At 37.1% G+C, this 27,925-nt stretch overlaps 1 protein-coding gene and 1 non-coding gene across 2 annotated transcripts in view; one reads left to right on the top strand and one right to left on the bottom strand.

Annotated features, from left to right (window-relative positions):
• The window catches only part of Asxl3 (ASXL transcriptional regulator 3), a 165,853-nt gene extending 160,488 nt beyond the window's left edge, over nucleotides 1–5,365 (bottom strand). Inside the window, 1 exon segment of the mRNA XM_047525985.1 lies at nucleotides 5,237–5,365. Within this exon segment, the coding sequence (XP_047381941.1) occupies nucleotides 5,237–5,290 (54 nt within the window). The 5' untranslated portion in view covers nucleotides 5,291–5,365.
• A 21,972-nt stretch (nucleotides 5,366–27,337) lies between these two features.
• On the top strand, nucleotides 27,338–27,416 carry Trnaa-ugc (transfer RNA alanine (anticodon UGC)). Its single transcript has one exon. It is a non-coding gene; the product is annotated as a tRNA-Ala (tRNA).
• Nucleotides 27,417–27,925: the final 509 nt, after the last annotated feature.

Here is a 27,925-nt window from a genome sequence, read left to right as displayed (position 1 = left end):
CCTCCAACTTCTTGCTCTCTACCCTACTGAACTTGATACTCCTCAAAGATATATCTTTGCATCCTCCCCAGCATTTGAACCATCTACACAAGAGCCCACAAAATGTTTAGAGGCCATATTTAACATTTCCAAAGCATTTCGGTGAAGTTTTATAACTAGTTCATTATTAAATATTGAGTTTAATTCCTTTACTGGTTAACTTTTCTGGAATGAAATTCCTTTACAGGTATGACTCTGTAGGTCTACCAAGAATGTAGTTCATGTCTGACAGCCAAGGAATGATCTGTCAGGAAAGAATTTGTCAGAGGAGAGAAAGACCTAACACTAAATTCTTAAAATTCACTGTCATGTCAGTCGGGGTAAAAATTAGCTAAACAGTAGGCCTAACTTAACATTACTCATAATTTCAAATACATTTTTTTTCAAACTTAAAGCTCATTTTCTTTCTAAATAGGCATACAGATCACTAAAATCTCTTCTATCTTTCAAATTGCAAAATGGAAATTTAAGTTCCACATTTGAAAGAGGAGATGATGAGATATAGACATAAAGAAAAGATGCTATGTGTGGATCACAGAAAACAGCTGAATCAAACCGAGTGAAATGTGAGTGAGTGAAAATAAACTCCATTTGCAGAAATAGATTTGTCAGGCTCAGGATTCAATAAGAATTTTCACAATTATGCTCAGGTGCACCTTTGGGGTGACCCCCAAATCACAAGTCAAAACTGTCTTTACTGTTAAGGAGGCCAGTCATAACCTAGAATTTAAACACAATGAAAGGATTCCAAAAGCAGTTCCAATACCTTTCCCAATTTTCTGGCTTATCATCCTGATAAATTATGTTTATTTATAAAATACAAAGACAAAAGGCAAAGCAAGCAGTCAACTATTAAACTGTTTTGTATTTTAATAGGTAGCAACAATATTTGACTTCATTTTATAGAAACACTAACAGTTTGGGATGTAATGCATTATTGAAAAGAATATTTATGGCGCAAAAGATTCACACAGATTTCCTTTAATTAATAAACCCACATACTTAATTTTTAAAACAACATGGTTTAGCAACTTCAATTTACTTAAAACCTTCAGTAATCCTACTTTGGCAGAAAGGGATATATGTCTGTTTTCTTCTAACAGTGAGATAAATTTGCTATATTAAAAAAAATCCCCCCAAAGGTCACCTTGAACTACAAAAAAATAAATAAATAACAACAAACTGATGTTTATTATCTGTATGAACATATCTAAGCTCTGAGTAAATAAATCAGCCATGTTACAAAGCACAAAGCTATTGAAATTGCTAAGATTTATTTCCAGGTTTTCAGGTGCCACTGAGACTAAACAAAGATTGTAAAAAATAAAACAAATAGAATGAAACTCAGGGAGCAAATTAATACATTGAATCATTATCTTAAAAGCTGCATTCCCTATAGAACAAAGTGATGAAACTATCAAAAAGCACTGCTCAAAGCAACAACATTTTTGCATGTCAAAAAAAGAATTAACCTAGAATAAATATATAAATAACAGTATGTTCTGTGTTAAGCCAGTAACAAAGAAACCCCTTAGTGCAGTAAAACAAAGTCCTGTCAAATCCCCATTTTTTACAAAGAAGCATGAAGATCCTTTCACAATGGTTTAAACTGTATTTATAGTAACAGAGTGAAGACTTGAGATAAAAGTCAAAAGGATTAAAGTCAAAGCCCCAGCTCAACATGAGTTATGGTTTTGATTTTTATTCTTATTGTGGTCTACAAATATTAAGACAGAAGATACTTCCATTTGATTGTGGGGTCCTCTGAGACTCTACAACCTTAGAAGAGCAGATAAAACAGATGAAAATGCATCTGGTTTGGGAGCAGCCTCCATATTAAATGGCAATGCGCAAAGTAACGACTACAACTGCAGAAGGCCGTGGGGGAGGGGAGGAGGCTAAAGGCTGAAATTCTGCAACTGATGCAGGGCAGAAAGGAAAAGGGGGGGGTGGTATTACTGTTTTAAGATGGCAGCCAGTTAATAATCACTGCATTCCTGAAAATACAGGCAAATTATACCACCACTCCTTCTTTCAAAAACTGAGCAAGCCCACCACATATAAGTATTGCATACTCTCTGAAGGAAAGGGTAGGGCTTGGTAGCTGCACCCATAGCTAAAACAAAAATCCCAGGAGTTGCCACTCAAGAGTTTACAGATTTGCAGACTATATACTTTTCTCACAAAGAAAAAAAAAATTGTTGTAGAATAGAAATTCTTACTTAGTCTAGGAAGAATTATTCTTCCAGATATGTTTTTCTTAACATGAAGACAAAGCTACATTTAAACAAGCTCTTGGTCACAATTCAAAATATCTAGTTTGCATTTCCTTCCCTCTTGTGTCGTCCCTTTTAAGAAAAATCACACACACACACACACACAAAAACACACTCCAGCAAGAGAGTTTATACAAACACACACACACACACACACACACACACACACACAGTATGAACTGGAAGCTTGCTTTTTAACGTTAATCTGAGTACGCCTTCTTTAGTTCACATATTAGCAGAGCTACATATTGAGTTGCACATTTACCATCCATTCCTAATCATTTTTACTTTTAAAATCTGATTCCTGGTTTAATACTTTGTGAGAAGAGACTAAAAATCCTGAACAACAGCAAAATCAGCAGCATATGAAAGATAATATCTATATCACAGAAAGGCTAAAAAAATCCCTTTTTCATTGAGTGTAAATTAATGCTAACAATTATAAAAGTAAAAATATCCTATCTTACAAGTTTGAAAGAGTTCAAGTCTATATGCATTCGTGTAATCATAAAGAGAACATAAAAAATGGTTACTATTACTCAAATGGACCAATTTCTCCTTTCCTCATTAACTAAGTTAAGAATTATCATAATTCACTTTTACAAATCACAAATCTCTGAAAATTATATTTCCAGCACAATCACTTGCTATTTCATTCAGTATTTTATTTCAGCTGTCACATTTTGAACACACACACATTTGTACAACTACCAGGGGAAAAATAACTTGAACCAAATTGAAAAATTACCATAACTACTAGTTCAATATGTCTGGTTAAAATAGAGACATCTGGTCTATCATTAATTCTTTTGTGTTGATGACTCCTAGTGTGTCTTTTCCTATTAATGAACTTTGCAAGAAGAAAATTTAACTTTCAACAAAAAACTGTGACTTAGAAATCTATTGCAGGATATATCAATACAGATATATCATGATTCAATCAAATAAAGCTCAGTACTTTTGAGAATAGTAACATACACTGATTGAATACACATGGCTAAGCTTTAAATTCCATCAGAATAATGTTATCTATTAAATAATTCTCTGCAAGCAGATATGGCTAATTCATGAATCATTATTTTTTAAATATTTATAAATCAACTCGTTGTTCACTTGTTTAAAATACATACACTGAAGCTCTGTAATAGTACTTGATTGCCACTCCAAGGAACCTGAATAATGCATTTTCAGAAGCCTTGTACACCCCCACACAATTCTGAATTAATGGCCGAGCAAACAATAAGTAATGTACTGTGCTCTGGCAAAACTCAGTGATAACATCAATCTGGCATCCACTTAACACTTACTGCTTACTTCTCACATATTCCTCACAACTAAGTTTCCTCTTCCAGAAGCAGTTCATTAGAGAATGGCTATCACCTGCCCATTCATCCACAGAGAGAGTGATTTAGCGATTAACACAGTCACAGATAAGGGGAGAAATGATAACATACACCACTACCAAATTAAGAGATGAATAAGTAAAAGAGCCTGGCCACTCCCGCTACCAATAACTAGATTGCAATTAAAAAGGACTTTTGTCACTTCTTCGCAGGGCAATAGGACCAATTATCTAAAACCCTCTGCTAGAATCCATAGACTAGGAGCAAGGCCCTTCAAGGAAACTCAGATAATTACTTTTGACAAATGTTCTCCTTGAGCATAATGTAGTTACTCAATAGCTTTTAAAAATGACTACAGTTATAGTAAAACAATCTTTACAAAGTCAACCCAATAACATGTCCTGGGCCCCCACCCCCACCCTGCTGCATGCAGCCAGCTCTCTGCTGGCCGAATTATAAAGATAGTAAGTTGGTGAATAAATATTTAATTTATGTAGCCAAAACCCTGAAAGGCTCAGCTTCAAATGCAATGCCTTGCATTCCCGTGAGATGCACTGTTCAGAAATACCCTTTAAAAAAAAAAAAAAAAAAAAAAAAAAACCGTTTACAGCTATCCTTTAAAAGAAGATGGGGAGGGGGAAAGGAAAAAAGAAAAGAAAAACCAACATATATACATGCATCAAACCAAAGACGCCGACGCCCCTCTGCCAACCAGCATTTCTATAGAGACATTCTTTCGATGATTAAAACGTAAGCTCCGAAAGGTTAAAGAAAAGGAAAAGCAGCCAAGTAACACCGCCCAGAAAGCCAGCAGTAAAAACACACCTATCTGTACACTCTTAACCTCCCACGACAAATGACACTGACCCAACTTCACCAAACACACACACATCGACACACACACTCACGAATTGCACACACGTGCACATAATGTACACACAAACATCGAGCGGAACACAATACCTACAAATACAGCGAACTGGATCCACACAAAACATGTACGTATCAGTGTGCATACATAATGCACACGACACGGCACACAGACACGCAACAACCTAGCCCACAAGCACACGCCCCACAAGTCCGTGTCGGACACACAGCGTGCATGCACGTGTAAAATGTTTGAACTCACAAACGCCGAACATACACACAGACCGTGCACAGAGTTATTGATGAAATTCCGGGGGGTGGAGGGGCCAGGAGGGAGTGGTAATTGCCACACAAAGGTCTCCGGAGCGGCAGAGAGGGAAGTCGAGCGGAGCCGAGCGCTCGGAAATTCACCGGTGGAGAAGGCACAGCCGAGCCCGGAGCGCGAAGTACCGGGAGAAGTGTGCCGGGCAGTCCCGGGCGCGGCGGGCGCGGGGCTCCCGGAGATAATCGCTGCTCCCCTCCGCGCGCACACGCACACACACAGGGGACCCTGGGCGAGCCCACTCCCGCAGAATAACAAAGAGCAGGAGCCCGGCGAGCGGGCGGCGGCTCGGGCTGGAAGTGGCCGTCTCCGCCGCCGCGGGCCGGCGCGGGGCGAGCGGCGGGGCCGGCAGGACGCGCGGGCGGCGGGCGGGGGGCGGTACGTACCAGGCGGGCAGCCTCGGCCCAGGTGCGGTCCTTCTTCTTCCTCTTGTCTTTCATGTTTGCATCTCATTGATGGTTCTGATGATGACGTGGGGGATTCCACGGGGTGCTCGGGGTTCGGGCGCCGAGACAATGACCCAGTGACCCGGTGACCCGCACTCGCTCCGCGGGGGGAGGCGCGCGGGCGGCGGCGGCGGCGGGTGGGAGGGATGGAGCGAGGGGGTGGGGTAGGTGGGTGGGGGCGCGCGGCGGCGGCGGCGGCGCCGCGCGGCGGGCGGGCCGGCCGGGGGCGGGGGCGGCGGCAGCCGCGGCGGCGGGGCCCGGGCCAGTGGCGGGGGCGGTGCCGGCCGGGCTCGCTCGTGCGGGGCTCGCGCTGCGCCGCCGCCGCGGCCGCCGCGGTGACAGCTCCGGGGATGCTCCGCTCGGCCCCGCTCACAACAATACACTCTGACGTCACGGGGAATGGCGACGCGGCCGCACACTCGCCTCGCTCACACTCGCCGCGCTCACACTCGCCCTCCGCGCGCGCACACCCGCGCACACTCGCCGCGCGCCCCCTACTCCAGCCACGCCCTGAAACCCTCGCGAGACCCCTCTCCTCCCAACCCAGCCCACTCCGGGCAGGCCGTTCCACCTCGGTCCCGCTGTCCCGCTAGGGCCGAAAGCCGCGGACACGGTGGCCTTTGGAACTTGTGTAGGAGTCAGCTCCGCAACTCGGCGCTGTGTCCTGTGCGCTCGCTCGCGCTGTGTCTCCCTCTCCTGTCTCTGACTCACACACACACACACACACACACACACACACACACACACTCCGTACTACTCCCCTCTACTGGACTTTCTTTAACCCTGTTCCTGCATGACTGGGTGGTTTCCCAGAGCCTTGTTAAACAGAACCAGCCGCTTCTGAGACAGAAGTAATACTGAATGTGCAACTTGACACATTGAGGCACCTACATCATCTTAAACAATGCAAGACCGAAGAGCCATTTCCGGGGATCAATGCAATGCCATCCCGTAGCGCTAATTATTTTTAAATAGTATATAGGTGTCATTCACAGCGTAAAATACAGCATGTGCAGAAGACTGAACAGTTAACGCTTGCGTATCTTTTTAAATTATTTATAATCACCAGGTCTGGGATGCATAGAGAATTGGTTATTTGTGAACTACAAAAAGGAATGTGTCAAGACTTAAAAAGTTTTGGTAACCTTTCCAACTTCTTAACATTTCTGGTAAATTGTTTAGGTCAATAAAGTTTTGTTAAGCAAAGGAAGAAATGACGCTTTGACCCACACTTTAATTATGTCTTAAGTACCTAAAAACAAAAGGGAAGAAGGTCACTGTAGGAGATTATTTACCTAAAGTTATTTCCTGAACATAATAATAATGATATGTAAATAGTACTTTGTGGTTTTTTTTTCAGATACATTATCTCATCTGATTTTCAAAACAAGGCAGTTAAGCATATTTTTCCTATCTGTACCAAATGAGGAAAATCGAAAGCATTACAATGTATCCAAGTTCTCTTGCTAAATCATCTTTAAGAACTAGACTCAAGTCTTTTGACCCGAATTCCACATTGTTTGTACTATCCTGTACTTCTGTGCTTAAAACTAAATGCCCATGTCTAAGAAGTGAACACTTAAGTTTAGTTAAGACATGTGCCTATAAATGAAGCTGATTGTTGTAAGGCGATTCCTTTGAGAACACTGACAAGTGACTGAAGTAATAAAAATGTTTGATTATCAAAAATTAAGCATAATCAATTAATAATCATAAAGAGTTGCATACTAATTCTTCAAATAAATTGTTTTTATTAGTTCACTAAACTAAGAAGAAGCTATGCATCTATTAAAGGAAATGAAGATCATCTCCACTTTTTCTTTTTGAAAAAACAGGTTTTAGAAAATACACTGAAGTTATCCCTAGGGAAGAATTTTATCCATGCAATTTGCATAACTATCCAGGTGTATTATATTTTTACTTTACATTTCAAATATATTGAATTTGAGTCACGCTCATATCTGCTTTTACTCTCAAGAATACTCTTTATGACTAAAGTAATTGACATGTTTTCAAAGTATTTTCATTCTCATGTTTTTTCTTCTACTCAGAAATACCTATTTTAGGCAATCAGACTGTAACATATAATTTGTTATTTTTCTGTGAAATAGTGCTTAATAATAAGTTTTGGAGCCAGTAAAAGAAAAACATACAAAATCAGTTATTCACAGAAAGGCCAATTCTGGTTATTTAAAAAAGAGACAACGTATCATCCCTCTTAAGCAGATGTAATTTGATAAAAAAAAAACTATTGCTCATGCACCCATTCTCTGACGGTGAGCATAAATAACCAGTATTATGAACTGACTCTTAGTTTCTTCCTCTTCTTTCAGGTACTTGAACATAAATAGTCCATGGCAGATGAGTCTGGTTGAAGAGCTGGTGAATATTCAGTGCCAAATAACATATTTTAGAGAAAGGCCAGATTAGAAATAGGAAACCTTCCAGAGTGGCCACTGTTGTTATTTCTTTCTTCTATGTTTACCTAAGTACATTCAGCCATTACTTTCCCTTAGGACTCACTCATTTTCTCACTGTATGTTTATGACAAGAGGGAGGGAAAATCTATGTTCAATTATAGATCTTTTATAGTTTGATAAATCCTAGGAATATTTTTCAAATAGAATGTGATAAACTTCACAAGAAATGTCCAAGTAAAATTATGTGAATTTAGTAAGAAAAATAGCTCTCTGCTGGGGGAATTAAAGAAGCTGTTGGTAAAAGAGAGGCCCTTTGGAATGGAATTTGAAGAACGGGTAGGACTGGAACATTCACATTTGTAGGAATGGTGAAAAACCCTTCCAAACACAAATGCTTTAAAGTCAGTTAAAAAAATTAAAAACTAGAAAAATATCCCAACAGATAGATGACATCTACCAAGTGCTGTTGACATTAAGTTCATAACAAATCTCATGAATTTCCTGAAACTTTCCTTTAAACAAGGAGTGAGGAATAATAATAATTCAAAGCACAAGTTCCAGTTAGAACTGCCTATAAATTCTTCTCTGAGTCCCCTTCCCAATTATAGGGCAATTGTGATTGCTCCAGCATTCATCTGGCATGTCGCAACACCTTTTATGAATTCCCCTGCTTTCTTCATTTCCTTTCCTGCTGTTCTGAATTCAACAATTCAAATTTCTTTGGTGCATGTCTTCTCTCATTAATTTCAACAGATTTTACATCTCTTGCAATACTATTTTTTAAGTTTTGCAACATGTTTAACAATTGATGATCACTCCATAAATAGTAAACCCTAGCAATAATACATGTCAATTTACATAAGACCAAATAGAGGCCATGGTATGCTGGAAAATGGTCAAAGTTCATATGAGACTCCAAAACCAAGAGAACAAGGATTTAAGAATTTGGGGACAGCTGGGCATGGTGCATGTCTGTAATCCCAGCATTTTGGGAGGCTGAGGCAGGAAGACCACAAGTTCAAAGCCAACCTCCACAACCCGTTGAGGCCCCCCAAGCAACTTAGAGAGACCCTATCTCAAAATTTAAAAAGCCAAAAGCGCTGGAGTTGTGGCGCAGTAGTTAAGCATCTGTGGGTTCAATCCATGGTACCAAAAAAAAAAAAAAAAGAAAGAAAGAAAAGAAAAATTAAAAAAAAAAGAAAAGAATTTGGGGACAGAAGTTAGTGTGCCATGTCTCTGGTCCCTCAGGAGAGATAAGATTTCACCATGTATCCTAATCAAAGAGTTCACAAAATATGGAAGAGTTTAAATGTTTCAGAAGAGAATGAGGCTGCAATTATTCTGTCATTCGACTTCCTTGTGTACATAGCTGCCATCCCCAGAGGTGCCCATTACATGAGAAAACCTAGAACGAATAGAAATCTCTCCCATTCCTCCTATACACATATCCCCCAGCAGGCAGCACACCAAGGGGAAAGCAGGATAGGAGTCCTATAGGGAGGGAGCAATAAAACACGAGGGGAACTGGGCCCAGTGGTGCATACCTGTAATCCCAGGCTTGGGAGGCTGGGGCAGGAAGATCTCAAGTTCAAAGCCAGCCTCAGCAATTTAGTGAAGGCTTAAGCAACTCAGTGAGACTCTGTCTCTAAATAAAATACAAAATAGGGCTGGGGATGTGGCTCAGTGGCCAAGTGCCCCTGAGTACCCCCCAAAAAAAAGATGAGGGGAAAAGATGGAGGTAAGGGTTGCAGGGAAGATCGAAGAGGTTTTAGGTGGTCTTGATGACCATCCAACATGGGTTTCGTTTCATTATGTACAACTTGGGGATCTCTGAATGTTACAAATAAGCACATTTAGTAATCTTATTTTCCCTAAAAATCTTTTGATAATAATCACTTAGGATCTAACAAGTCTGGAAAATCCACAAAGGTGGTCAACTTGTATTCTTTGTCCACTACTCCATTCACTAAATCTCGAGCACTAACCAAATTACTTGTCATAATTGAGAACACAGTATTTACTGAATTAAAAAAAAAAAAAAACTTTGGAAATATAGTAAACATCTTCCTTTTATTGTGGTACAGTAAAATCCAGTGTATTTTCATATTTTTCCTCTTGATAACATTTTTTCCCTTACTTTTACCAAACAATTCAGGTATTCTATGAAATAAAGTAAAATAAAGCTAAATATCAGTGTTATTAATTATGTATACCCAGACACTACTGGGTGATGCTGTTTAAGGGCCTGACTTGCCCTATTATCATTGTACATATATAACGTATTTTAAGGTTTTCAATATATCCATTTAAAGTTAGTCTGTGCTATTATCAATATTTGTTATACTCTGGGAACATACAGAAGTAATATAATATTGTCTGATACTAATTTCATCTAAATTTGGGACACTTCTTCCACTAGGAAATGAATGACTTAACTGTGATCGTTCTTTTTTTTCTCCAAATCTTTAATAGTCCAATTTTTAAGATTTCAACATACTTTAATTGTAGACATGTGCAACAAAGGAAAAAAAAAGACATCTTTATTTTCTTCAAACTTTTCTGTAGATGATTTTATTTACATCGTCAACACACATATATAGAATATACCATCATACCCATTTTTTTTTTTTTTTTTTTTTTTTTTGTGGTGCTGGGGATTGAACCCAGGGCCTTGTGCATGCGAGGCAAGCACTCTAACAACTGAGCTACAGACCCCATCATTTTCTTTCTTACCAATTAGAGATATTTTGAGACTTCTTCATATTCCTCTGGTTAATTTGAATTTTTCTTACATGCATTGCACTAATTGAAAGTTTTGATGATATATCCAGACCCATAGTAGCTAAAGGAGAAACAGAGGAGAAACACAATAAATTAGGTAAAAATATTTGCAGTTTACTTCTTTTTCACTTGCTTAAATTGCTCTCTTTTTTCCCTGCTTTATCTCTCTACTTCCTTAGTGCAATAACTGACTGGGCTTCTGAGTAGAACCCTTCATTCAAGAATTTACCTTTTCCCCCTTTAAAACCCTTAATTAGGCATAGAGAACACAGTGTGATTTATGGCCTAGTGTTTAACAGGACTCACACTTAATCCATTACACAAAGAAGGATACACATATTCCCTAACAGCACCACTCATTAGTTTATACAAAATGAAGGGGAAAAGAAAAAAAACCACTTAGGAAATGTAAATAAAGCTTTGCTTGATACTATCTTCTTATGCATATGTAATGTGATCAGAATTTCAACATTGCAGTGGAACAGCTTTTTGCTTATTTTCAAAACTACAAATTAGATTTCTCTAGGTAAACTCTAATTCAATCCCACATTTAGTGGATAAGAAGGAAAATTACATGCTGCTAAATTCATCTTTATGTGAAAAGAATGTTCTTAGTTCATGAAAAAGACTAGAATTCTGATTACCACTACTGTTCAAACACTATAATTCAGTGGAATCTCAGTCATGTTACCGATGTTCTGCTTCTACCAGTTTCCATGCTTACCAAAAGGGTATGTTTTGTGACTGAGAACCCCGCAAAAGAATTTTCAGAGGAATCATGAACAAGTAAGTTTATTCCAGTAAATCTTTTTTTTTTTTTTTTTAGTTGTAGATAGACACAATACCTTTATTTAATTAATTTATTTATTTTTATGTGGTGCTGAGGATCAAACCCAGTGCCTCACACATGCTAGGCAAATGCTCTACCACTGAACTACAGTCCCAGTCCAATAATCCAGTAATTCTTCAAGTAGCTACAATTTTAAGTTGTACAGTAACTTCCTCTTCATTCTACACATAGCACTTGAAGCTCAAAAGAAGATATAAGGCAATTCTGCAACATTTACAAGGAGGGATTGAAGTGATGGGGAGAAAGGGCTTCTTTTGTAACTGAAGAATTCTTATTGCTTTCCTGTTAAGTTTTATTGCAGAGGACAGGGCCTGATCATCATAGCCAACACACTTCCAGTAACCATGGGGTGACGTGATTGATTAGCTAAATAGCAGGAATAACTGGAAGATCTCTTAGGAGCCCATTGTGGCCAAGGAAATGCCTTCCAATTGTCCACTGGCTTATGTGACAAGAGAAAACCAAGTGGAGGGGCATGCAGGAATTTCTACACTCCCACCCCACCAGTGAGTCCCACCGACCAGGGAGGAAAGGCAGCAGGACTATATTTTTGGGAAAAAGAAACAATGACCCTGCAGTATCCAAAATCTGTACAGGATTAGCCCCAGTGAAGCTAGGGGTGAGGATGGAGCTCTGCATATTTATTTTTGTGTGTGATGATAGAAAGATCTAGAAAAAGAGATTTTTGTTCACCCACTCCCCCTGACTTTCCAACACTCTATCACATTTAGGCAAGATATCCCCAAGGAAAAGAATCAAAGATAGTTATGACATTTAGATGTCAAAATAATGAATCATGCCTTTTAACAATACCTGGATTGAGTTGCTGATAAGAATTTTGATCAATGCGCATTTTTTAGTAGAAAATTCTTTTCTCTGGAGATGCTCCCCATTTTCAGACCAAGAGGTGATTAACACTGTAGAAAGATCCATAATATCTTGATCGCAACCTTTTTACCTAACCCATAATCATCTAGTTAATTTCCATTTAATAAGACTATCTGCCCACTTTCCCTCCACCTTTGGCTCTTCATGGGCTTATTGCTGAGTTCTCTATTCAGGCAAGGAGTATTTCATGTTGGTAAGATTTCTAAAATATTTTTTTTAATTTTTTTTTTTTTACTTGAGGTATAATTAAAATTAAATGCATAGGTCTTGAGTGTTCAGTTTGATGACTTTGGATAATTTTATATACCCTAATAACTATCATTCAAAACAAGGCACAGAACATTTCCATAACCTCTGAGTGTTTCCTTAGGCCATTTCCAGTCATTCCTCACTCCCTACAGAAACAAGCACTTTTAGACTTCCATCACCATAAATGAGCTTGACTGTTAGTGGATGATTAATATTTTACCATTAGTAGCTTGCCTATTCATTTTTGTAATGATGTCTGGCACAATTACTGAAGTCCAATTCATATATGTGTTTTCTTTTATGGTTAAGTCTTTCAGGTATAGTCTAACAAATCCTTGTCTACCTGATCAAGAAGACTTCTCCTGTCTTTTCTTCTAGGAGCTTTATGGTCTAGGTTTTGTATTTTTGTCTATGATTTAACTACAAGTAATTTTATATATAGAATAAGATAGTGACTCAGATTTTTATATATTATGATTAATCATTTGCTCTATGAAATGAATTGGAGATGTGATTAGATATCAATTGACCACACATGTGTGACTCTATTTCTGGTCTATTTTATTCTACTTACCTATTGGGAAATATGTGTACAAACAACAAACATTCTTGATCACTGTAGCTTTATAGCAATCTTAAAATGGTATGTAAATCCTGAACCTTTCTTGTTAGTTTTCAAGTTCATTATGGATTTTCTAGATCCTTGCGTTTCCATACAAAGAATCAGACATTTTCATATGGATGGCATTGGATAGGTAGACTAATCTAAATGAATGGGTATATTGACAATATTGAAAATGTTATATCCATAAAGTTGAATTCATTTGGTGCTGACTTCTTTGATTTTTCTTTGTTGTGTATTTAAATTTTAATATACAACTCTTAGACAATTTGCTATATTTATTCCCATCCTGGTATTTTATTTGCTGTTTGAAATATAATTTTAATTTCATTTTGGGTTTTTTTCCCAATAATGTACAGAAATAAATTGATTTTTAAATATCAATCTTGAATACTGTAACTCTGCCAAATTTATTTATTCGTATTACTATAGAATTTCTATATTTATAATTTTATTGCTTACAAACAATGTTTTATTTCTTTTCTGAGTTAATGCATTTTATTCCTTTTTCTTGCTTTATTACACTGTCTGGGACATCCAGAATAATTCTGAATACAAGTAATATAGGAAACACACTTGGCCATTTTCCAAATTTCAGAGTAAAGAGATACGTGTTTCTATTAAATATCATTTAGCTGTATGACTTTCGCAGATGCCATTTATCTGATTGAGAAATATTCTCTTCTTTTCCTAGAAAGATAACAGTTCTTCCCTTCCCTCCTGTGAGTAGGCTTTACATTGTATTAAAAGATCTTCTGCATCTTTGAGAGTATCAAAAGATTTTTCTCTTATTTTTCTGCTAACATAGTATGTCACATTGAATTTGAAACCATTTTTACAATAAATCTCATTTCATTGTTTTAAGTATATTGTTATATGTTACTGGATTCATTTTTCCATTATTTTGTTAATGAATTTTATCTTTATGCTGAAGATGAATATTGATTTTTAATTTTCTTTCTATGTCTTTGAGATTTATATATGTCATGGTATCAGTGAACTTGTAAAATAAGTTGGAAAGTTTGTTTCTCCTTTGTTTTCTGAAATACTGAAAGAGTTTTTGTTGAATTAATATTATTTCTTTCTGTTTTTCCCCCTTTAATACCAGGAATTGAACTCAGGGTTGCTTTACAACTCACTAAGCTGCATCCCCAGTTATTTTTATTTCTCTCTTTTTTTGAAATGCTTTTATAGTTGTCAGTGGACTTTTATTTTTATTTATTTATATACAGAACTGAGAATCGAACCCTGTGCCTCACACATGGGTAGGCAAGCGCTCTACCACTGAGCTACAACACCAGCACTTTATTTCTCAGTTTCAGACAAGGTCTCTCTAAGTTGCTGAGGTTACTCTCAAATTTTTGATCCTCCTGCCTCAACCTTCTGAGTTACTGGGATTACAGGAATGTGCCACCACACCCTATTCCTGTGATTAGTATTATTTCTTCCTTTTCTAGAGTTCACTGTTGAAATTACATAGAAGTATAATTGTAATTTGTGTGTGTGTGTGTGTGTGTGTGTGAAGGATTTTGATAGCAAATTCAGTTTCTGTTATATATGAAAGACTTCATTTTCTGTCTTGCTTTTCTGATTTCCATAATTTTCATCAATTTTACTAGAATTTTTAAATTCATGCAATTTGTATGCCATTCAGACATTGTAACAACATAGTTTAATGTTTTTATTTTTGTGAATTTATACTTTTGTGAAATGGTAACCTTAATCTCATTTTACAACCAGTCCCCTACCCCTCAAATGTACCCCTCTTCATTTGGAGCTTGTTTTCTTCAGCTTTTGCATGGTTGTGACCAAAAAAACTGACCAGAACAACTTAAAGGAGAAGTTTGTTTTGGCTCACAGTTTCAGAAGTTCAATCCATGGTTTGCTGACACCATAGCTTGGGGGTCAAGGTGAAGCAAAACATCATGGCTTGAAGCAGAGAGAAGGCTCAACTCACCAAGGACAAAATATAAACTCCAAAGGCACACCCTCAGTGACCTCTATTTCTTCCAGTCATATCCTACCTGCCTATAGTTAGTGCTCAGTTAATCCATATCAGTGGATTAATCCACTGATTAGGTTAAGGTTCTCATAATGATCTTTTCCCCTCTGAACATTTTTGCACTCTCTTACACATGAGTTTTTGTTGTTGTTGTTGTTGTTGTTGTTTTACTATTTTATTTCTGGGTTCGCTTTTAAAAAGTAATTTATTTATTTTGATTCCTTGTAAACAAATGGGGTACAACTTGTTTCTCTGGTTGTACATGAAGCAGAGTCGTACTATTTGTGTAATCATACATGTACATAGGGTAATGATGTTTGTCTCATTCTGTTATTTTTCCTTCCTCCCACCCCTCCCACCCCTCTTTCCTCTATACAATCCATCCTTCCTCCATTCTTGTCTCCCTCCCACCCCCCTTTATGTATCATCATCTGTTTATCAGAGAGATCATTCGACCCTTAGTTTTTTGAGATTGGCTTATCTCACTTAGCATGATATTCTCCAACTTCATTCATTTGCCTGCAAATGCCGTAATTTTATTCTTCTTTATGGCTGAGTAGTATTCCATACGAGTTTTTTTGAGACACATCATATCTAAATGTAAACTTTTATGTCTGACTTCTTTAATGTAGCATAATCTATTTTACATGTGTCCATTTTATTGCATGTATCAGTAATTTGTTTCTTTTTATTTCTAAGTAGTATCCAGTCTTATGAATATACAACATGTTGTTTATTCATGGATGTGGAAGAACATTTAGACTATTTCCAGTTTCGGGCTATTATAAACAATGCTAAGAATTCAGATATAAATCCTCATTGTGGACATGTTGGGAATACCTAAGTACCATAAGGAACCAAACGTGTGCTCAGAAGTGGGTCAGCAAGGCAAACTTCACTTCCCCCGAAGAGTGTGCCACCAAAAAGAATCTAGTCAGCAAGCATACCTGGGCAGGCAGTTCACCTACTTTTGTTGCTAAGGTAGTACTGCCCCTTGCTCAGATAGGAGTTTGGGAGTTACAGTCTACATGATTAGCTGCTTTAAAATTGAGGAGGGCACAGGAAAGTTCTACAGTTATGATTGGATGCCTGTTATGGAATTTAAAAGTGGCTACATTTTGACCACATGGTTTCCTAACTTAAAATGTCTTTATTATACCTCATGAAATTTAAGTTAAATTAAACATGTTTGTGTGTTACATTACAGGTTTGACTTTCATAAAAAAGAAAACATTAATCTTACCAGCTTGTTTTCATATTTTCTTGGTAAATACTCTCAAGTAAAATCATTGTATCTTATGTTAAATATACCTTTAGGTTTTCAAATTGATGCATTTTATTTTAAGTATGTGTTCCCAAGTTGGCATTTTGGTGAAATTTACATAGAAAACATTTACCTATTTTTATTGTGTCATTTTTCTTCCTATTATCAATTTTTAAGAATTCTTGCTATATTTTAAACATAAGTTCTTCGTTAGATATAAAATTTATAGATATTTTCTCTCAGTCTATGACTTTTTAAAATTTTCTTAATGGTATCTTTTGGAGACCAAATATTGCAAGTTGATAAAACCTAATTGTTAATCTTTCTTCTGTGACATAAGCTTATAGTGTCATATCTAAGAAAACTTTGCTTAAATTAAAGTCATATATTTACCTTATGATTTCTAAAAGTATTCTAGTTTTAGCGCTTAAATTTATGTATATGATTGATTTTGAATTATAGTGTGGATTTTATAGACTGTGTGAGATAAAAATATCACATTTCTCTTTTTTTGACATATGAATATGCAGTTGTTTTCAGAATCTTTTTTTGTAGAGATTATCCTTTTCCCTATTGAAGCATCTTGGAACATATATGAAAAATTAATTGGCCATCATTATATGAGTTTTTTCTGGACTACTAATTGATAATATACTGTTTTGACTACTGTAGCATATTCCAAATTTTAAAAACCTCTAGAATGAAATCTCCAAATTTCCTCCTCCTCCTCCCCTCCCTCCTCCTCTGCTTCCTCCTCCTCCTTCTTCTTCAGTAGTTTATACAACTATTTAGGTTTAATTAAATTTCATATAAAATTTAAAATCAACTTGTCAATTTCTACCCCAAACAGGGGAGGAAGAAGTTTCTTTTTTAAAAAGTATATATTTTAGTTGTTGATGGACCTTTATTTTATCCACTTATATGCAGTGCTGTGAATCGAACCCAGTGCCTCACACGTGCTAGGCAAACGCTCTACCACTGAGCCACAACCCCAGCCCCAAGGATGAAGTTTCTAATAAGTCATCCTTTCCCAGGCCTTTCACTGTCTTCTCACTTGGAAATGCTTCATCCATTATTTTTTTTCTTTTTAACAATTTTTTTAAAATGTCTTCTAATTAGTTATACATGATAGCAGAATGTATTTTGACCTGTTATACATATATGGAGCATAACTTCTTGCTCTTCTGGTTGTACGTGATGTAGAGTTACATTGGTCGTGTAATCATATCTGCACATAGGATAGTAATGTCCAGTTCATCCTTCTATCTATCCTGTTCCCATTCCCTCTCCCTTCCCTTCATTCCTCTTTGTCTATTCCAAAGTACTTCTATTCTTCCCTACTGACCACCACCATGGTGAATTAGCTCCACATACCAGAGAAGACATTCATCCTTTGGTTTTTGGAAATTGACTTATTTTCACTTTAGCATGATATTCTCCAGTTCTATCTATTTACTGGCAATGAAAAAATGACTCCCATCGTCTTCCATCTATCTAATCCTTCAAGTCCATTATTCACCCATAGCTATATCAGAATTGTTAAGGAATATCCCCATGGGGGAGGGGAAAAAACAACTTGAGTAGTAGACCACAGTCCTTAGGTACAAATTTTTTTTCTTTTTATTCTTATAAATTCCACTCATCTTCAAAGTTAATTAGGTCAGAAAACAAACAAACACTGAAGTTAATTAGGTCAACAATGCTTCCCTCTACTGCCTTCCATGATGTGGTTGATTCCTTTGTGACAGTTTGCATTCTTCATTGTGTTCTGTAATGTGATGTATCCACCAATGTAATATCATCCCTAGTAGTTTCACTGCCCTAAAAAATCCACTATGCTCATGTAATTCAAACCAGTCCCTCCCCAGATCCCTGACAATGAGTTAGTTAGATGTTTACAGTCTTTATACTTTTGCCTTTTTCAGAATGTCATATAATTGGAATCATACGGTATTTAACTTATTCACACTGGCTTCATTCACTGAGCAATATGCATTTAAGTTTCTTCCATATCTTCTCTTGGCATGAAACTTTCCTTTTTATTGCCAAATAATATTCCATTGTAAGAATGTACCACAGTTTCTTCATTCATCTATTGAAAGGCATTCTGATTGCTTAATTTTTGCCAATTATGAATAAATAACACTGCTATAAACACTTTATTATTGTCTGAACATAAATTTTCAACTCAATTGGGTAAATACTTAGAAATACTATTGTTGGGCCATATGGCAAAAGTACTTTTTCTCTTTGTAAGAAAATGCCAGACTGTCTTTCAAGAATTCTGTATAATTTTATATTCTCTCCAGTCATGAATGAAAATCCCTATGTATTTTGCATCTTTGCCAGAAATTGTTACTGTCAGTTTTTCTGGGTTTTAGACATCTAAATAGATATGTAGTAGTATCTCATTGTTTAAATTTGCATTTTCATAAAGACAAGTGATGCCGAACACTTTTATATGCTTATTTGCCATCTGTGTATGATCTTTGACTAATTGTTGAGTTTGTGCGAATCTTTTGTCCACTTTTTGCTTTTTTATTGTTGAGTTTTAAGTTTGTTTTTGTTTTTTAGCTCTGTGTGGTGGCATGCACCTATAATCTCAGCAATTAGGAAGGCTGCGGAAGGAGGATTGCAAGTTCAAAGCCAGCCTCAGCAAAAGGGAGGGGCTAAGCAACTCGGTGAGACCCTGTCTCTAAATAAAATACAAGATAGGGCTGGGGATGTAGTTCTTTGGTTGAATGCCCCTGAGTTCAATCCCCAGTTACCCCTGCCAAAAAAAAAAAAAAATTTTTTTAATATACTTTGGGTATAAGTCCTTTATCATATGTATGTTTTGCAAATATTGTTTCCTGGTCTGTGACTTGTAGTTTTTCTTCTTAATAGAATCTTTCTCAGAGCAGAAAATTTAAATTTAATTAAGTCCAATGCACCCCTTTTTTTCTTTATTTGTATGAGGGATTGAATCCAGGGGTGCTTAACCACTAAGCCACATCCTCAGCCCTTTTCTATTTTTTTATTTTGAGACAAGATCTTACCAAGTTGGTTAGGGCCTCATTAAATTGCTGAGGTTGGCTTTGAACTTGAGATCCTCCTGCCTCAGCCTCCAGAGTGGCTGGAATTACAGGTATGTACCACCAAGTCACCATTTTGCTTTTCAAATTCTGTTCTTTGGGTTATAGCTAAAAATTCATCACCAAACTCGATATCACATAGATATCGTCCATGTTTTTTTTCCTGATGTTCTATAGTTTTGTATTTTATCTTTTGTTCCATGATCCATTTTGAATTAAGTTTTGTAAAAGTCATAGGTATAGGTCAATTTTTTTTTTTATTTGCACGTTCATACCTAATTGTTCTAGCACTGTATTGGAAATTCTATTCTTTCTTCATCAAAGGCCTTCACTTGAGATATTATTACTTAATATATGGATGTAGTTAATTCTTATGTTCAGAACATTGTGCTAATGAGGTCTGTAATGTACAAAGCTGCTCCCTGCCCTTTCCATTGCAGCCATTTCCCTGCCTCCCAACTACTGTCAGTCTGTGAACATCCTAGCTAGCTATTGGTTCATCAGTCAGCTTGCAAGTATCCTTCTCTGCTGCTTCCCGGTAGCTACCCCGCCATCTTTTCTCTTACTTTTCTCTCCCCTTGACTCACTTTCTTTCTCCTCCTCACTTTCCACTCTCTCTAGCACACGCCCTTTCTTTTCCTTTCTCTTTTCCTCTCATTTTCTCTCTTACCCTGCAGGGAGACACTCTGTTTGCTTAATAAACTCCTTTACGTGATTTCCCATGTTCGGCGTGGTTTCCGTGGGATTCCTTACAAAGTCAACTTTGAAGTTAAATGGTAGACAAACTGGATTCATATAATGTTTTGGACACATGTGTCTCTGTGTGATGGGAGTTTTCCAAACTTATACCTCTGCCTGTTCATTTTCAGATGTACATTCTTATTTATAAAGAGAAAATATTCTAAATAACTTAGGCAAAACCCAGTACCACAAAGGACACACTGTGAAAATTATTGGTCTTTATTGACCTGTTGGTATAAAAGAAAACAAAATGAACAGTCAGGACATAGGTGAGCCTGTGCTGAATTAATAGCCAGAGTAGTTTTGAGCACACTGGAAATAAGTTGTCCTTTCCTGGTATCCAGTGGATGATTGGCTACTTTTGACACTCAGCTCATCATCCTCATCCCTGGAGCTCTGGGAACCAGTGACTTGAAGAACGAAAGGAAAAGAAAAAAAAAAAAAAAAAAAAAGACAACCTTCAGTGGCAGTACTTATTCCAGCACTTTCTAGCTCCCATTACTTAGGAGTCAGCTTTCTTGCAATTTGTGGTACTGTACCCCTGGGTGGATGAAAGTATCTCTGATCACAATCAGGCATTTTTATTTTCCTTTCCTGATAAAAATACCATGCCCTGCAGTTCTTGCTTCCATCAGGTATTTCAAATCCAGTTGGTAATAATTGCCTGTAATCCCAGCAATTCTGGAGTCTGAGGCAGAAGGATTGCACGTTCAAAGCCAGCCTCAGCAATTTAGCAAGACCCTGTTTCTGAATAAAAAATAAAAAGGGTGGGGGATGTGGCTCAGTGGTTAAGTGCCCCTGCATTCAATTCCCGGTACCAAAAAAAGAAAAGAGGAAAAAGAAAGAAAAAAAAAGAAGAAGAAAAAGAAGAAGAATTTCAAGTCAAAAATATCTAACAGCAAAACACAAAAACCTATCCACATTTGTCCACATTTGTTTTTACAAAACAAGTCACTTCTGTTTAAAGGTAAGTAAAGACACCCCCACCTATGCTCTGCCACCTCCCCACTCTGATAATCATGACTAATGAGAGGCCACACTGATGCCTTCCCTGAAAACCTTGCATCTGTTCATTAAATACATAACTAAAAAAAGCCGTCATAAAACCCACTTTGGAGTCCAAATCACTGCCACCAAATTTCTTTCCTATGAGATATGCTCCTTTATTATTTTGTTAGCATGTCAGCTGTTGCATTAATATTTCATAATAAGAAGGAAATGTCTTGAGATTCTAAAATCATCATAAACTGCCCCAGCTCCACTCTATTGGTTACTATAATGTCACCGAAATCCTTTGATATATGTATAGAAGCCTCCTTACTGAGAATAGCTTCTGTTCTCAGTTTTATGCATATGTACAAGGTGGGGGACCCATAAAATTCACCTTTAATGGCATCAAAGATTTGAAAGGGTATTTTGAAAAATTTGTGTACATTTTTGTATTCTGGATGGTTCCCATGGTGAGCAGTATTCAGCATCTTTTTTCTTTTTTTATTCAACATCAACCCCTTTGAGTTTTTCATCTTTCAAAAAAAAAATCTGGGCTTCTGTTTACAAATTGATAAAGAAAATATTAAAATATAATGCATATAGCAACTACAGAATATATTCCACCATGAATAAATCCTGTTAGAATAGCTAATATATTAAAACTATGTCATAGTAAAACAGATAAACAAACTAACAGTAAAACAAAAAATTTAAAACATTTCTTACTCAGTGAAGACTCCACTGTGCTGTAGTTATAATTAATGTAGTTATAATCAGGGACCATGTGTGTGTGTGTGTGTGTGTGTGTGTGTGTGTGTAATGTTGGTTTACTTTATGCTTGGAATAAAGCCCTTGCTGCTTTGCCAATGTGACATTTTTTTTTATTAAAGTCTTTTTTATTTTTACAGACTGAATTTTGATTCACTGTACACAAATGGGGTACAACTTTTCATTTCTATGGTTGTACACAGTGTAGATTCACACCATTCATGTAATCATACATATACACAGGGCAATACTGTCTGTTTCATTCTACTATCTTTCCACCCTCCACCCCCTCCCACCCTATTTTCCTCTACACCATCCAAGATTCCTTCATTCTTCTCTTCCCCCATCCCCCTCACTACCCCCATTATATATCATCATCCACTTAGAGAAAACATTCGGCCTTCGGTTTTTTGGGCTTCGCCTATTTCACTTAGCACGATATTTTCCAACTTCATCCATTTACAAGCAAATGCCATAATTTTATTCTTCTTTATGACTGAGTAAGATTCCATCGTGTATATATACTACAGTTTCTTTATCCATTCATCAATTGAAGGGCATCTAGGTTGGTTCCACAATCTAGCTATTGTGAATTGAGCTGCTATGAACATTGATGTGGCTGCATCACTGCAGTACGTTGATTTTAAGTTCTTTGGGTATAAACCGAGGAGTGGGATAGCTGGGTCAAATGGTGGGTCCATTCCAAGTTTTCTGAGGAATCTCCATACTGCTTTCCAGAGTGGCTGCAGCAATTTGCAACTCCACCAGCGATGTATGAGTGTGCCTTTTTCCCCACATCCACACCAACATTTATTATTGCTTGTATTCTTGATAATAGCCATTTGAATTGGAGTAAGATGAAATCTTAGAGTGGTTTTAATTTGCATTTCTCTACCAGGGATACTGAGCACTTTTTCATGTATTTGTTGATCACCGGTCTATCTTCTTCTGTGAAATGTCTGCCCATTTCCTTGGCCCATTTATTGATTGGGTTCTTTGTATTTTGGGTGTAAAGTTTTTTAAGTTTTTTATAAACTTTGGAGATGAGTGCTCTGTCTGAAGTGTGTGTGGTAAAGATCTTCTCCCACCCTATAGACTCTCTTTTCACATTATTGAATATTTCCTGGGCTGAGAAAAAGCTTCTTAGTTTGAATCAATCCTATTTATTGATTCTTGTTTTTATTTCTTGTGGTATGGGGGTCTTGTCAAGGAAGTCTGGCTCTAAACCAATGTGATGGAGATTTGGGCTTACTTTTTCTTCTGTTTGGTAAAGGATCTCAGGCCTAATTCCTAGATCTTTGATCCATTTTGAGTTGAGTTTTGTAAAGAGTGAGAGATAGGGGTTTAATATCATTTTACTGTATATGGATTTCCAGTATTTCCAGCACCATTTTTTGAAGAGACTATCTTTTGTCCATTGTAAGTTTTTGGCACCTTTGTCTAGTATGAGATAACTGTATTTATGTGGGTATGTCTCCGTGTCTTCTATCCTATACCTGTTATCTACCTGTCTATTTTGGTGTCAATACCATGCCGTTTTTGTTACTATTGCTCTAGAGTAGAGTTTAAGTTCTGGTATTGTGATACCTCCTGCATCTTCCTGCTCAGGATTGCTTTGGTTATTCTGGGTCTTTTGTTCTTCCAGATGAATTTCATGATTGCTTTCTCTGTTTCTATGAGAAATGTCATAGGGATTTTAATTGGAATTGCTTTAAATCTGTATAGCGCCTTTGGAAGTACGACCATTTTGATAATATTAATTCTGCCTATCCGAGAACATGGGAGATCTTTCCATCTTCTAAGGTCTTTTTTAATTTCTTTAATGTTCTGTAGTTGTCATTTTAGAGATCTACTTATTTCTTTTTCTCTGTTCCTGCTCCTCCCTGATTTCTCCCCTCCCTAGTCTCATGAAAAACAGGTTTACCTTTCTTCCCCATCCTGGGCAGAGTTACTGACCTTGAGCACACACCCACCACTGTAAAGAAATACTTTGGAGTTAGCACCAGAAGATCTCAGTAATGACTATCTCCCAAATTAACAAGTGAATTACAACTCTGACAGAGAGCATGTATAATGTAGTCTTTGAAGAATCATAGCCTCTGAGACAGTATTTCCCTGTGTTTCTCCTTCGCTAGCAATAAAACTTATTTTTCCTTTTTCTCAAAGCCATGTCCTTGTTATTGGATTGCCATCAGGAACAACGACCAAGTTTGGGTAACATATACACACACAAAATGAAGTGAAAAATATCATAACGATCTCTTTTCCTTTAAGTGATTTCATGTAACAGGACCCCAACAATTACTTGTTAAATAGAGGTGGTATTTAGGGAATACAATGAAAATTTATTTTTCAGTCTAGAGGATTCAACAAAGAGCTTTAAGCTGCAAATATTTTAACTTGAAGGGAAACATATTTAAATGAAGATTAAAGCTGAAAGAATAAGCACATGTTGTCTACCTGTGTAAAAGTGGTCCACTTTATGCTTTGAATATAGCCTTTGCTGCTCTGTCCCTACAACTTATTTTTAAAATGGACATCTTTTTGGGCTGGGAATATAGCTCAGTTGGTAGAGTGCTTGTCTTGCATGCACTAAGGCCCTGGGTTCAATCCCCAGCACCGCAAAACAAATAAACAAAAAAATACGTTTTTTGGACATGTCTCTTTCTCTTCCCCTCTCCCTGCTCCTCCCCATTCTCTCCCCCTCCCTAATCTCAGAGGAAACATGATTACCTTTCTTCTCCATCCCAGGCAGAGATATCTGTCCTTGAGTACACACCCACTTTAGGAATGAAGTAATCCAGACTTTGGGGATGGTACAAAATCTCAGAAATGACTGCTCCCAAATTAACAAGTGAATTACGACTCAGACAGAGATCACTTGGGATGTAGCCTTTGAATTACCTCTTTAGAAACCTCCTGTTCCTGCTGATGGGTAGGAGTTTCTTCTTTGCTAGCAAATCAACAAATCTTCCTTTTCCTTTTTCTTAAAACTGTGTCCTCCTTATTTGATTGGCCTTGGGGACAAGAACCAAACTTTCAGTAACATCTAGATTTAATGTTATTGTCAATATAGAGCTACTTTTGCACTTGTTCTATGTGAGAATACTTGTGTATTTGTGTTAATAGCCTAGCTTTAAGTTTGTGATTTAGTGGTGAGAAGTCCTTTTTTTTGGTCTCCTCTTCATATTGTTGTGGAGTTTCAGGGTACATTAGTCTCAGAGAGAAATGTAGAGAGCACATTCAGTGTCATGGTCTTACGATATATTTTCCTAAGCAACATTCCAAAGAGTTAAAATGATGAACTAAAATTCCCTGTATGATATATATGCTACTGTATACTATATTAGTACAGTAGCAAGTTTACATGTTAGCAAACACTTAAAAAAACAGATTATAAAGGAAGTTTTAGAAACTAAGTATTGTTATTTTTCATTTTGGTTAATTTACTAACAATACCAAATATTTTCTTCTCATTAAAATATCAATTAATATTAGATTTCTGTGAGAGCACGGTAAAAAAAATACTTTTCGTGAAGGCTCTCATAATTCTAAATTAATTAACTAAATTAGAACCAAAGCTATTTTGTTCTAAATTAGACTTACTTCAAGTTTTGCTTCTGATGGATAGTAGAGTTGGAAAAGGTATTTCACAAAGTTGCATAAACTAATTGTACAAAAGTTTCTTTGATGCACTTACTAAATCATAATATGTATTTCTTTTAAACTATGCTCAAAAACAATGCAAGGGTTTTGGTTGAAGTTTAGATAAAACATTTGTCTTCCCCAATGTCAATCAATTGTTTTAGCAAATTAATTGAAAGATGTTGGATTTTAATAATTTTAGCAAATTGGTTTAAAAGAAATTCCTGAAATTCTTCATTTGCAAAATAACATGTTATAAAATAGTGTCCAATTTTAAAAATTTGGCTAAAGATGAAAATATTTTCTATAAAATTGAAAGACATTATTTTGGGAACAAAAATTGAATAATGGTAGTAACGTTTCGAACTTACATTTTTATTGTCTCCTTTTATTCTACAAGACTCCTGAATAAACAACTTTTTCTCAATTGTTTTTAAAAAGATATAGCTACATAAAGAATACCTGTAGATAACCTACTGCTGATAGCTATGTATTACTAAAAACAAGATATGCAAAGTTAGAACAAATGAATTTTTGTTAAAAAACATTATGCAAATTATCTTTAAGCTGACTCTGTTGTTCTTCTTTCTTTGTTTTTCCTTTTTTTTTTTTTTTTTTTTGGTACCAGGGATTGAACCCAAGGTCCCCTAACCACTAAGCCACATCCCCAGTCCTTTTAATTTTACATGCTGAGACAGGGTCTTGATAAGTTCCTTAGGGCCTCACTAAATTGCTGAGGCTGGTTTTGAACTTGAAATCCTCCTGTCTCAGCCTCCCAAGCAACTGGTATTACAGGCATGCAGGCGTGCATTACAGGCGTGTCCAGTTTTTTAACTGACTTTAAAGTAATTTTATGTCGTATAATCTCCAAATTCACGTACAGTACAAAAGGTTTCATTACTACTCCTGACTTCCTTACAAACTTTTATAAAGATTCTGCCACTTAAAATCACATATTTCATCAAACGACTACTTTTTAGTATACTGAAAAACTTGACACTGATTGAGTTAGAAGGTCACTGCCAGGCCTTTCCTGTACAACTAACGTTCTCCTTCAAGACACTTCACATTGTCTTCGACATGTACCTGTGTCATTCTATGTATTAAATTGTAGGAAAAGAAAATTTTTTCTGTCTTCCTTTTTCCAAAAAAAAAAAAAACCTTATAAATATTGATAAGTTAATATGTATTTCTGGCTCCTCCATACAAAATCTCACATCCTTCTTTTGGAGAGTCTGGGTATGATGCAGGCATTCCTGAGGAGCAGGGGGTACAATAGGCTTTGGACAACATCTGTGTCAGAAATGTTCACTGTGCATCAAGGCACAGGAAGGCGTCTTTCCAGGACATCTGCCCACAAGGAACAGAGAGAAAGCAGATGGAGCCCTGTGGGAAGGGAGGCTGGCAAGAAAGAATGGGGCTTGTCATTCACAGGAATTGTCATTCATGCCACTGGAGAACATTGTGCCAGGAGCCTTGAGAACCAGGAATCAAGACGATAGCAGTGAGATGGGGTATGCAGAAACCAGTGGTCAGGTGTGCAGGTGGGGCTTGCCTGGCCACGTTCAGTCGGCCTTTAGCTCACAGTGCAGAAGTCTGATTGGAGAACAGCAGGAGGGCGTGAAGGAGCCCAGAATCTGTGATGGGCCATTAGATCCTGTGACAGGCGTCCACTTTATGCTTTGAATATAGCTCTTGCTGCTTTGCCACTGTGACTTATTTTTAAAATGGACATATTTCTTGAGCTGGGGAGGTAGCTCAGTTGGTAGAGTGCTTGCCTTGCAAGCATGAGGCCCTGGGTTAAATCCCCAGCACCCCCCTCCCCAAAAAAGGACATGTTTCTTTCTTTTCCCCTCTCTCCCCCTCCCCAATTTCTCCACCTCCCTAATCTCAAGGAAACAGGATTACCTTTCTTCCCTGTCCTAGACAGATTTATCTGTTCTTGAGCACATACACCCACCATAGGAATGAAACAATTCAGATTTGGGGGTCGGCTCCAGAAGATCTAAGATATGTACTAAATTAACAAGTGAATTACCACCCATCAGGACATACCTGGAATGTAACCTTTGAATTACTCTTTAAAAAAACCTTCTGTTCCCCCTACTGGGCAGAATCATACAAAGCCTTTGGGACAGAAGTCCTCTGTTTTTCTCCTTTGCTAGCAAAGCAATAAAATTTGTTTTTCTTTTTCTTTCTGAAAATCGTGTCCTCTTTGTTGGATTGGCATTAGGAACAAGGACTGAAATGTCAGTAACAATCCCAAGCATGAGTTGGACTATTCCAATCCCCATTGGATGTGATAACAGAGGAGATGCTTCATACCCCTTACCTT

Source organism: Sciurus carolinensis, chromosome 15 (genome assembly GCF_902686445.1).
Source record: "Sciurus carolinensis chromosome 15, mSciCar1.2, whole genome shotgun sequence".
NCBI lineage: Eukaryota > Metazoa > Chordata > Mammalia > Rodentia > Sciuridae > Sciurus > Sciurus carolinensis.
This window is presented reverse-complemented; position numbering and strand designations above follow the sequence as displayed.